General features: G+C 36.7%; 1 protein-coding gene across 2 annotated transcripts; it reads left to right on the top strand.

The window, feature by feature from the left end:
• The first annotated feature begins 5,339 nt into the window (after nt 1-5,339).
• On the top strand, nt 5,340-8,093 carry LOC121239537 (protein SULFUR DEFICIENCY-INDUCED 1-like). 2 transcript variants are annotated; one of them, XM_041136801.1, is made up of 4 exons: nt 5,340-5,618; nt 6,044-6,256; nt 6,937-7,095; nt 7,472-8,093. In XM_041136801.1, the coding sequence occupies exons 1-4, from the start codon at nt 5,514-5,516 to the stop codon at nt 7,880-7,882; spliced, it is 888 nt and encodes a 295-aa protein (XP_040992735.1). In that variant the 5' UTR covers nt 5,340-5,513; the 3' UTR covers nt 7,883-8,093. The 2 variants fall into 2 exon arrangements, with proteins under 2 accessions (XP_040992735.1, XP_040992743.1); XM_041136809.1 differs by having other exon boundaries at nt 5,352-5,618; nt 6,940-7,095.
• The last annotated feature ends 4,604 nt before the right edge of the window (nt 8,094-12,697 follow it).

The raw sequence follows: 12,697 nt of genomic DNA, 5'->3' as shown, positions 1-12,697 counted from the left end.
ACATGAGAAAATGAAGCTTGATGACTTGTAGGGCCGGCTCAATAGCAAGGCTATTTAGGCCATTGTCTAAAGCCTCCACCCCAAGGCCTCTAAAAATAAAAATAAGATGTTTTTTTTTTAAATAAAAAATTAAAAATCATTTCATTAAATAAAATTTTAAATAATTTTTATAATTTTTAATATGTGCAAGGCCCCATAATACTAAATTTAATATTTAATATAATGAATTATTTATATATTAAATAATTTTTTAAGATCTTGCTAAATTGAGACACAAAAAGATCTTATTTTAAGTTGTTGTAAATATAAATTCACAAAAACTGTATTTAAAGATTTTAAATAGAATCTCATTTTATTGAAAATTTTGAAAATATTTTATATAATAATTTATATTTTATTGTATTATAATTACGAATGACTCACTTAAATTTTGCCTTAGACTTCAATTTGTATTGAGCCACCCCTGATGACTTGGAGCGCCAAAAAACAACTCTGATGTCTAAGTTACTTTTTTTTAACTCCACAGAGAGAATAAGAGAAATGAGAATAATACTCTCGAATTGTACATGTGCCAAGGCTTTTATACTTCCCTCGTCCGGTGGGGTTATTGTTCTTCTTATACATGAGGTGTCTACCCCTACCTTAAGTGGTATGTCGTCGCATTTAATGCGGCAACATCTGTTAGGGACAAGATCTCCCACCAGGATCTCTTGCCAAAGCTCTATGTCAGCGCATTTAATACAATGTGATTCCCGACAAGTCATCTGGTTAGTGGCGTGCCCATGTGAACATTGTTCCCTCTCCCTACCTTGGCCTGAGCCCCCTGCTTACTTATCAATTAGTGAGCTTGCAGCATTTGGGCTATAGGGCACCTTAGTAGAGAAGGGCCAGGCTTAATCAGAAGAGGGACAAATAATCCAATGTAGATCCAACTTTCTATTCACTTGTGAGATTCGGGTGGTCCGAGGAGACCACCATGACTCCTCCCTTCTCAAGAATCCATACATACCTTATCAATATATGGAGAGCTATCTCTTGAGCACTAGTTTAGGTTTGGCCTCAATGGAAAAATAACTAGGAGATTGTTCCTTTCATTCTAGGGTGACAGAGGGTTCGTACCATTCGAGCCTTTTTTTCATGCTTTTCCTGGAGATCTGGAGAAAGCTGCAATCTCCAATTGCCCCGCATATTCATGACATGTGGGTATGAAAGGAATTTTGTCACCAAGGTTGATAGCACCTAAAATCGCTTCCCGTCCTTCTTCTCAAGGCTCACATTCATCACGCCCGGAGGGATCTTCCGAGAACCCCAAAGCTCTTGGGGCTCAAGACAACTCTCAATACTTTGAGGAGTACCATTGGTCTGTAGTTACCTCTTCATCGAACCTGAATACAGTGAAAAGCTCCTACGGAGTATCCGATTCCATTGTCTTGGAGGTTCCCAAGGCCCACAGCAGCGTCGTCGACTTGGAGGTTGCATTGTTTCCCTCCATGATCGCGAAGGGCCTACGGCTTCCTTTTTGTCATCCCATTCAAAATGTTTTGGACTATCTCGTGTTGGCCCCGTCGCAACTTCATCCCAACACGTGGAAAATTTTGATGTCATGCTGCATCGTTTAGCGCTAGGTCTTGGAAGTTGAGGGAATACTACCCAACTTGATAGCTAGGGAGTTCTTTTTTACGCATGAGTTGTGGCGCCACAACGGCAACCTATACAACTTCCACTCCCATAGCAAGTACAGGGTTGCCCGCCTAGAACCTGTTTTGGCTGTGTCATGGAATGGTTCAAGAGATTTTTCTTTGTGTCAAAATGTGGTTGGGAATTTCCTGTTGGTGAGGCCAACCGCCAAGAATTCCATGTTCGAATTGTGTGGGAAGTTGTTCCAGATGACGAGGAGTTTTCCAAAATGTGTCCAGCTAGAAAAAAGCTCGTTTGAGTCTATTCTTAGGTTGAATACCACTAAGAGAAGGTTTGGACCGGTGCTCTGCTGACTGGAGCCAACATTGACCGATTTTCGATTATGTCGGATCGGTCGTACTTCTATAGCCACCACTTCTTGAGGGAGTCCCTCGCCCCTTGGGGCCAAAAGAGTCATTCTAGTCCATAGTCGAAAGGGAAGGGGAAAAAATTAGATGTTGAAGGAGAGACGGCCACTGAGTCGTCGGGAACTAGCAGCAGCACTGAGTCTGAGCAGGAGTCTCCCCTTTCATTTGGAGGCCCCTGGCAAGTCTTCACAGGCTTTGCCCGCTACCCTACCAAGTGAGCAGGTTTCGATCGAGAATCTTAGCCGAGATGAGGAAGAGCTTGAGATGGCCTTATTCTCAGCTTTCTTCGAGCCTACTTCGAGGGGATCTCGTGAACCTAATGTGTCATTTAAAGACACCACCGGGATGTTTGCCCCTCCCAAACTACGAGGTCGTGGCACATACCACTGTCGACTCGGTCGTCAACGCACCTCCCGGAGGCTAGAGCCCAGCCCCGCCTATCGCCATGAGGATCATAAGCAGGAACACCCTTGGGCTTGGGAACCCATGGGCTGTTCTATCCCTTCAAACTCTAGTTTGGAGAGAAGATCCTAACATCCTCTTCCTCCAGGAAATAAAATTAGGTAAGGGTAAATTGGAATTTCTCAAATTTATGTTGCATTTCTCTGGTTTTATTGCTGTTGATTGTGATGGTCGGAGTGAAGGTTTGGATATTTTTTGAAAATCTGATGTAATTTTAGAGCTTTGTAGTTATTCAAAAAATCACATTGATGCATGGATTGATGATTCATTATCTCAAGTAAAATGGCAACTCACCAGTGTATATGGTCATCCTGAGATATCTAGAAGGACTCAGGTATGGAATTTGGTGAAATCTTTGCGATGTACTGATTGTGTAGCTTGGCTATGTTTTGGTGACTTTAATTAAATTCTTGTACAAGATGAGAAACTAGGAGGGTTTGTTAGGCCTCATAATTATGGGTGTAAATTCAAACCGGAAAATTGAAAAACCGGTCCGGTCTGTTTTGAACCTGTCCGGTTCGGTTTGAAACCTGTTCTTAGAATGTGAAAACCAGCCGGTTCTGGTCCGGTTTCGGTTTTAGGATTTTTCAGACCGGACTGGACCGGTTGATAAAAAATATATATATAAAATAATATTTGTATTATTGTATATACAAGTTTTCAACTAGATGATCAAAGGGGACTGGGGAACAAGGGGGACATGACAGGCAGGTGGCGGAGGGGCTTCAGAGCATCAACATGAGTAGCGCAAGTGGGAAGAGAAGACATCCTGATACATGCAATGACGGGCACACGCAACAAATAGATGTATAAAAAGCCTTCAACTAGATGATCAAAGGGGACTCGGGACTTCGACTCCTTCTTCTTCTTCTTCAACCTCGGAAAGAAGTGCACCAGTGAGATTTTCTCTATCAACAAGTAGATCTCCAGCTTCCTTTGTATAGGAGATGTGAGGGATCAAGAGAGATTGTAAACAAATACATTATAATGGACTTCTCCTCCCCAACTGCCCGTGAACGTAGACATTATGTCGAACCACATAAACTCATGTGTTCATCTCTTTTATTTCTCTGCACTTATGTTTTCCATTTACCGCCATAGATGTATGCATCTCCATCATACAGCTACACCAGAACACTGCCGGAGGCTCCAAATAATACCGAACGAGGCCCAAATTGCCTCAGTGGGCTATGAATGACTCTTTCTCACTTTTCGGCCTGTTGTGCGATTTTTACAGTATCAACATGGTGCATGGAGTGTGTTCTGTTGAAACAATTGAAGCTCTAGCTATATTGAGATGTCTGTAATTTATATCTCATATGGGTTTTCCTTGATTGATAGTTAGACTGATTTACAAACCCTAGTTAATATGTTGAATGCTAACATGGAGGATTTGTCAAAACAAAGGACTATTCTTGCATATGTAATAGTTTGTCTAATGGTTTTCAATCTGTTGAGTTTTGCACCCCTCGTGATGCAGATTCTGTGGCACACACCATGCTAGAAGTTGCAAACATGTGGAGGAAATTGTGGTGGTATTCTATCCCTGAGATTGTTGAGTATCACTCTTGAGATATCTATGTAAATCTAGTTGAATCTTGTTATGTTGGATAATAAATGAAGTTTCAGTTATTAAAAAAAAAAAATTGCAAATTCTATAAGTTGAGCTGAGGAAATAAGAATCTACGGTCCATTTAACAAAGAGTTGTATATGACCATGTCAAAACAGGAACGACTCCTCTTAAGAAATCCTGATTTCATCTTAACTTTTCAACTTTTAATTTTTAAAATAACTAATTTTATTTTAAAATATCCATTTTATTCTTTTATAATTGAGAAGTGGGTGACAAAGAAATTATATAAAAAATAAACTCACAAACTGACATGACTTGATATGATATGTTAGATTATATAGTAGATATAACGTATTATATAAAATCGTGTTAGTTTGTGAATTTGATTTTGTTGGATTTTTTGTGGTTAAAACTTTTATCTTTATAATTATGCATGCCAAATGATTATAATTATGTATTTTAAAATTTGAATATTACAAATTAAATCATGTCATATGAATGGTGTGTGATGTAAAGACTTTCAAAAAAAATTATTCTTATTACTATAAATTTTTTTAATTTTAAGAACAATATCCATGGAGCAAATATTTTAACAAATAACTTCAAAGGAAATGATTGGGGGCAAAATGGTAAGTATAAATCCGAAAAGAAAATGTAAAAATTTTCAAAAATGCTCGTCCCTTAAGAGTATTGGCATTGGCTTCATCAAAAGCCTAACCAAATGTAAAATTTGATGAATTTCATCAAAATAGGGCTGCATTGGATTAGTCAAATAGATAAATGTGAAACTTTGAGCTATAGTAAATCTATAGGTTTCTTTAAATTTGAAGGTTTACTATTCATTCATCAAATTTATTTTTTATTCACTTTTAATCTCCAAATGTCTTTTTTATTCACATTTAATCTCCAACCGTCTTGTAATAATAATGTAAGAATTAAATTAAATTATTAATCAACATATGATTAGTATAATTATAAAATATGAAAAAAATAAAAATATTTTTATTAAAAAAATAATATTATATTATTATTTTGATAAATTTAATAGCTAATTTAATGTGGAGTTATGATTAGAAAAGTTTTAGATTTATAAAAATTATATACTTTTTATTAAATTTTAGAGATAACTTTGATGAAGTTAATGTCAAGAGAAAGTAAAAAAAGAACAAAGACCAGAGGGAGGGCACAGATGATTAGATGCTTAACAGCCAGATCCCACGTGGCAAGTAACCATGTCCTACCCTGCGGAGCAAAATCTAGAAGCCAACGAACTCGGACGCGAAATCGCCCACATTCATTCTTCTCCAAACCTACACAGCTCCCCCATTGCATCTCTCTCTCTCTGTTTATAGCCTTAATTGATGTCGTTCTTCCATTTCTTTCATCAACACCTGCTCTGGTTTGATCGTGTGTGTGTAGATATTTGAAGACGATGAGCACGAGAAAAGGTGAGAAGGAAGACAGTCTTCCTTCATACCATGTTATTCACAAGCTCCCTCCCGGTGATAGCCCTTACGTTCGTGCCAAGCACGTCCAGGTACTGTTTCACCTTTTATTTTCCATTTATTATTTCCCCTTCTGTTTTCTTTCTTCTTCTTCTTCTTCTCTTTTGCTGCTGATTTGCGATGTGCGGCTTTCCGTAATGATCGGACATCTATATGAAGTTTCACGAGGGAATTCATCGGGGTTCTGTTATATAAAATTGCTTAACCCTTCAATATGTGGTCTGAAAATTGCGAATATAATTTTCTTTTTTACGTTTGATTTATAACTAGGAATTCATTTACTATGTCATTTTGGATTAAAATGGCCAAAATTTTCCAACATGAACGTATATGTGTTTCTTGTCATTTTTTGTTTGGCATTAGGAGCCTGAGTTCCGTTATTTTTTTTGGACTTGAGCTAAGGTGCAATTGGCAATCGATCTAACTGAGTTACTCAAACTGTGCTGGGTTTGTGCAGTTGGTTCAGAAGGATCCAGAATCGGCTATAGTTTTATTTTGGAAGGCGATAAATGCGGGTGACAGAGTAGATAGCGCCCTCAAAGACATGGCAGTGGTTATGAAACAGCAAGATAGAGCAGAAGAAGCCATTGAAGCAATCGGATCTTTCAGGGATCGTTGCTCCAAGCAAGCTCAGGAATCCTTGGACAACGTCCTCATCGACTTATACAAGGTACTCACGTTACAGTAGCATCATGAATTTACATGCTTTTTTTTTTTTTTCAAATTATTTTGTAAATAGAATAATAATCAGAAGATTAAATTCACCATTTTATTATCTCCGAAGCATATGGTATCAGACTGTTTTATCCAAGATAGTTCTTAATATTGCTCCCATATCATGATGTGGTCCAACCCAATTCGAGGGGGTCCAAGTGTCTGTAACCAAATCTGCGTTTTTAATTGAATATGTTTTTTTCTTCTTTGTATTTAGTAGAGACATAGTGAAGTTAGAACTGAGAATTTTGTTCAAAATTGTTACTGGATATTTTAAGGATGGGGTGAAAAAAAAAACTATCATAAAAAAAAAAAAAAAAGGATAGGGTAAGAAGAAGGGGATTTACTGGCCCAAGAAAGGAAAAGAAGGGAACTCCAATCTTACAAGATTCCAAATTTTCTTTTTCCTTGTCCTCTGCTTCAGATCCAAACAGCACATGAAATCCTTGGACCTCTTACGCTTTGCACGAAAAAGAAATTCAAATTTCTTTTTTTTTTTTTGAATAGAAATTTCTATTCAAAAGAAAAAAAAGTAAAAGAAAAGAAAAAGAAATTTAAGAGATGGAATTCTCTGACAGCTTACTTCTCCTTTCTTGCACTGAAGGTACTTATAACTACTAACCATAAGCATTTTAGCAGAAATGTGGGAGAATCGAGGAGCAGATTGAGTTACTAAAGCAGAAGCTTCGGATGATTCACAAAGGAGAGGCCTTTAACGGCAAGGCTACCAAAACAGGTCGCTCTCGTGGAAAGAAGTTCCAAGTCACCATCAAGCAAGAGACGTCCAGGATACTGGTACTAGATTACTTCAATTACCTATTTGCTGTCTCGTTACTCTTTCTGGTTTTTTAGCACTCGAGTATGTGCTAGACTTTGATTTTACTGGCGGTTTAAGAATAGCAAAAATATAGTCTTAAAGTCTATCTCATTCTTATCTCTTATTCTGTTTTCCATTTCAATTTCAATTTTCTATCTGTAAGAGTTTGTCAGCATGCTGAAATTTTCGATTTTTTGTTACAAAACAGAACTGAATTTAGCTTTGTATTATCCAAATACAAACTCTTTGAGGGAGAATTATATCAAGTATGAACCCACCTCGCATTTCCCATCCCCAATTTCATGATTTAGTTGTCAGAACAAACATTTGACACTGGAAGCCTGTGTGACACAGGGAAACTTGGGTTGGGCGTACATGAAACAAGGAAACCATATGGCTGCAGAAGTGGTTTATCAGAAAGCTCAGTTAATGGACCCGGATGCGAACAAGGCCTGCAACCTGTGCCTCTGTCTGATCAAGCAAACTCGATACACCGATGCAAGAAGGGTTCTTGAAGATGTACTGCAGGGTAAACTCTCAGGGTCCTCGGATTCGAAGTCAAGAACACGTGCAGAGGAGCTACTGCAGGAGCTAGAGCAATACCAATCTCATCTATCTTCTTCGAGCCTGTCATCAATATTTAGTATAGAAGATGATTTCAAGGAGGAGGTTGAACAGTTGATGAACCAACGGGCACCAATCAGATCAAGGAGACTGCCCATCTTTGAAGAGATCTCTCCATTTAGGAATCAGTTAGCTTGTTGATTCTTTTTTTCTTTTTAGTTTTTCACCTCTACGTTTATTTTGTGTGCGAGCGTCAGGATAGTGGATAGATTCACTTGGATCAGGAGACGTGAGCCTTTGAAAGTAGCTGTATATTTTTCTTCACCTATCAAGAAATAAAAATAAACTGTATGTTTTTCTACTAGACCTTCTTTGTGAAGAGACACCATGCTGTCAAGTGGACCTCACTTCAGTGGCTTGTGTCAAATAGCAGTTAACGATTAGCAGGCCTCCTTTGACAGTGACATGAGACGACAAGATGATTTTTAAACAGTAATGAAATGGGTTTGAATTAAAATATTTTATAAAATTTTAAAAAATAATGGAAAAAAATTTAAATAAAAATATTATAAAATTAAATTATTATTAGAATATAAATTTTTAATATTATTTTTAATTTAGAATTTAAAAAATTTGAATTATGTATTTTATGTTTTGTTTAGAAGTTTAGAAAAATTATAATAATTAGATAATGATTAGATGAAAAAATTAAAAATTTGAAATTAAAAAATATTTGTGGTGTTTAGATGTTGTGATGAGATGAAAACATCTTGCAATCCAAATGGAGCCTTAGATTTTCGTCATTGGATCACTGAAGTTCAGTGATTTGTGAATCTAAGAGCATTCAGAATGACTTCTTTATCTTATTTTTTAAAATACATTACTAAAATTTATTTTTTTTATTTTACATACTGACTTTTATAATATATTATACATCAATTTATTTTTTTTTATATCATTTAAATATTATACTTTTAATATATTTTTTTCATTTCAAATATTTTCTCTAACTATCAATAATATTCTCACATCTTTTAATATTGGTAATATCTCTCCATATACAATATCTTATAATTATGTCTTATTTCATATTCATGCAAATTTATAAGTTAAAATAAAATATAAATTGATTTTAAAAAAAAAAGATATTATATTATGTGGGAATATTCTCAAGATGGTCAAATATTCTTTGTTGGAGTTATTGCAAACAAGGTGAGATGGAAATGAAAATATGGAAGTATCACGGGGAAAAGTACGAGAGAAATTAATTAAAAAAATTTTTAAGTTGTGAACATTTCACTCCACATTTAACAGAAATATTGTAGCAAATTGAAAAATTAAGTTCATATACAATATCTATTAGATATCACTTTTAATCAAAATTCATTGTGAATGCTCTTAGAAAAATAAAATTTTTATCGTTAAATTCTTGTTAAACACTTAAAGCATAACTTCAAAGAGAGATCAGACTTTATGTTTTCCTTACGGTCAAGTTTCGATGAAAATCACCCTCAAATAGATATTAATCTATTTATGAGAAATGATTTTTACAGTCTTGAAATATGAAAATCTCGCATAATTTTTTTAATAAAAATAATAAAATATAGAAAAATTTGTAACCCATATGAAAAAATTATTTTTTAATAATAAACTTTATTTTTTTCAAACAAATGGCAAAAAGTTTGCAGACTCTAAGATTAAATCTAGCATTATTTATACAAAAAGATTTTCTCTCTGGGCTTCTCCCGAGTAGAGGTCCAAAATCCTGTCGTTGTACAGGTCATTTTACATATAGTTCATCTCTAGAGTTACGTAGAAGATTAACGAAAGTGCAGTATGGAGGAAAAGCTAGAGGAGTTATACAAGAGGCTCTCTCTCACGAAACAAGAGAGCAAGGAAATTCATGTGAAGACCAATAAATTGGAAGATGCAGCAATTTGTGGAGGCAAGTGATTGATTGTGAAAGTGCTAACAGAACGACATTATAATATGGATGCATTCAAAGTGACTATGAAAAGGTTTGGAGGCCGGCCAGAAACATCCAATTCAGAGAACTGAATTCTTTCCTAACACTCATAGAGTTTGAAGATCTTTGAGATAAGGATCGTGTTATTCGTGAAGGGCCTTGGTCATATGACAAACACTTGGTGCTGGTACAGGAGGTTGACGGGAATCAACAAGTTCACCAAATTCGGCCTACGGAAGCTCTATTCTGCATTTGTCTACATGACTTACCACTCATAGCCAGGAAAGAGTACATAGGCAACCTGATTGGAAGCAAAATTGGAAGGGTAGAGGAAGTAGATCTTGAGAAGGGAGAAATGGCTTGGGTGAGTTCATGAGAGTTCGGGTCAATATTTATATTACAAAGCCTCTATTATGAGGTAAGAAGATAAATATATGTTCAGTAGACCCAATCTGAGTTCGAATCTCATATGAACGCCTCCCAAACTTTTGCTATTGTTGTGGAAGATTGGGGCATAGTCATAAAGAGTGTGGATTATGGCAGAAAGCGCAAAACGACCATGAAAAAGAAGGTTTTCCTTATGGGCAATGGATGTGAGCTAGTGGTCAAGGAGGTAGGGGTTGGGAACGACGAGATCAAAAAAGAGAGATCGGATGCTCTGCTCCGGTAGATGCTTCCGTGAACGAAGGAAGGAAAAAGCAACAATTTTGGTGGATAACAGAGGAAATCCAGGTACCCAATTTCAAACAACAAATTTTTCGGATGATATAGTGAAGGAAACTTCCAAGAATGAAGGAATTAGTCCTAATTATGAGGCAGAAACATTAGAGACTATTATGCAGTTAAAGGAAAAGGAGCCATATATTCAGGAGGTGGGAAGATGATTTTCAAAAGGGGTGGGCAGCTGATTTTATGCAGGAAATGGAAGAAGAATATGAGATTGGAGAGCCTATTATTGAGGGGAAACAGGTGGGCTTGCCAGAAAGACAATGGGCTATGGGCTCGAGATGTGGAATGAAAAGGGCCAACTTCATAGACAGATGAGTTCATAGCGGAGAGCCCATGTGAATCTGGCCTTCATAAACCTGACGTCTTAGTAAGCCAAAAATGGAAACGCATTATCCCACATAGGCAAAACAACACCAACACAGTTACTGAACTCCCAACAAAAAAATCTTACTAGCAAAATGTAAAGATCAACAGGAGGTGGATGAAGGTTATGGAAGATCAACAAAGAGGAGGTATTGCGAAAGGAGGTCTGATGAGGAAAAGGTGGAGACATAATAGATTATATAGGCGATGGCTGGTGCCCAGTCCCGCCGGAAGCCATGAAAACCCTCAGCTGGAGTGCACTTGGGCTTGGGAACCCGCGAGACTTAGTCAAGAAGGAAGTGTCTGACATCTTATTCTTACAAGAAACCAGATTGAAAGCTTGAGCATTCAAAACTTGTAAGTACAAAAATTGGTTTTAATAATTGTTTAGTAGTGGATTGTGATGGTAGAGGTGGGGGGATGGCTCTATTTTGGGGGAAGGATACTCTACTTATCATATTGATGCTTGTATTAAGGAAGATGGTTTTAGCAAGGGAGAGTGGTACCTTACGAGTGTTTATGGACATCTTGATACAAATCATAGATTTAGAACATGGGAGTTAATTAGATCTTTAGGTAGAAGGGGGGAGATGCATGGCTGGTATTTGGTGATTTTAATGAAATACTTCATCAAGATGAAAAATGGGGGGAAGGGCACGTCTAGAGAGACAAATGGTTGATTTTAGGGAAGTGGTTAATGACTGTGCTTTGAGGGATTTAGGTTACAAAGGGCCAACATTCACATAGTGTAATAGAAGAGAGGGAAGATACGACATTAGTGAAAGACTTGACACATTTATGGCCAATTCACAATGGTGGAGTAGGTCTCCACAAGCTAGTGTTACTCATGGAATGGCGGCTTATTCAAATCATCTACCTATCTGGCTGGACTCATATGAGGGTTATACAGTGAGACAAGGGAATAAGCTTTTTAGATTTGAAGCTCTATGGATAGGAGAAAAATGGTGTGATGATATTATTGAAGCGACATGGAGCAATGGAATTGGTAGAAATAATATGGAAGAAGTGATGACCTTGATTTCAGAGTGTGGTCAGAAGTTGGATATTTGGAATTTTGCAAGCTTTGGCAATGTACAACTCCAACTACACAAAGCCAAGTAAAAACTCAAACTAGTACAAGACAGAGATCCGATTTGTGTTAGAAGAGAAGAGCATTATTATGCAGAGGAATGAGGTTCAAAAATGGCTAGAGAGAGATGAGATTATATGGAGGCAGAGATCAAAGGTGTTGTGGTTGAAGGAAGGGGACCAAAATTTAAAATTCTTTCACATGAAAGCCTCACATAAAAGGAGGAAGAATAAAATTGTGAAAATTCAAGATGACTCTAGAGAATGGCAAGAAGGGGAGCTGAGAGATAAGTTGATTCCAGATTATTTCCAAAATCTGTTTTCAACTTCTAAGCAAAGTGGTCCTACAGATTTATTGGAAAATCTAGCAAGGAAAGTGACTCATTCAATGAATGCAGTTTTAGCTAAGGAATATACAAAGTCAGAAGTGCTTGTAGCTTTGAAGCAAATGAACCCATCAAAGGCTCTTGGACCTGATGGTATGGCCCCAGTGCTTTTCCAAAGGTTCTAACATATTGTTGGCAAACTAGTTTTAGCAGCAGTGTTGAGGGCTTTCAAGACAAGTGAGTTTCCAACCTCCTTGAATCATACTTTTATTACACTGATTTCTAAGAAAAAATTTCACGTTAAAGTAGCAGATTATCAACCAATAAGTTTGTGCAATATGGTTTATAAGCTGATTTCAAAAGTCATTGCTAATAGATTAAAGAATGTTTTACCTTCTATTATTTCAGACTCCCAAAGTGCATTTGTCCATGGACGTCTTATAACTGACAATGTACTAGTAGCCTATGAACTTGTCCATTATTTGAAACAGAAGAAGATTGGGAAAAAAGGATATATGTCCTTAAAACTGGACATGAGCAAAG

Source organism: Juglans microcarpa x Juglans regia, chromosome 1D, assembly GCF_004785595.1.
Source record: "Juglans microcarpa x Juglans regia isolate MS1-56 chromosome 1D, Jm3101_v1.0, whole genome shotgun sequence".
NCBI classification, from domain to species: domain Eukaryota; kingdom Viridiplantae; phylum Streptophyta; class Magnoliopsida; order Fagales; family Juglandaceae; genus Juglans; species Juglans microcarpa x Juglans regia.
The sequence above is the reverse complement of the archived record's forward strand: the minus strand, read 5'-3'. Positions and strand labels throughout refer to the sequence as shown.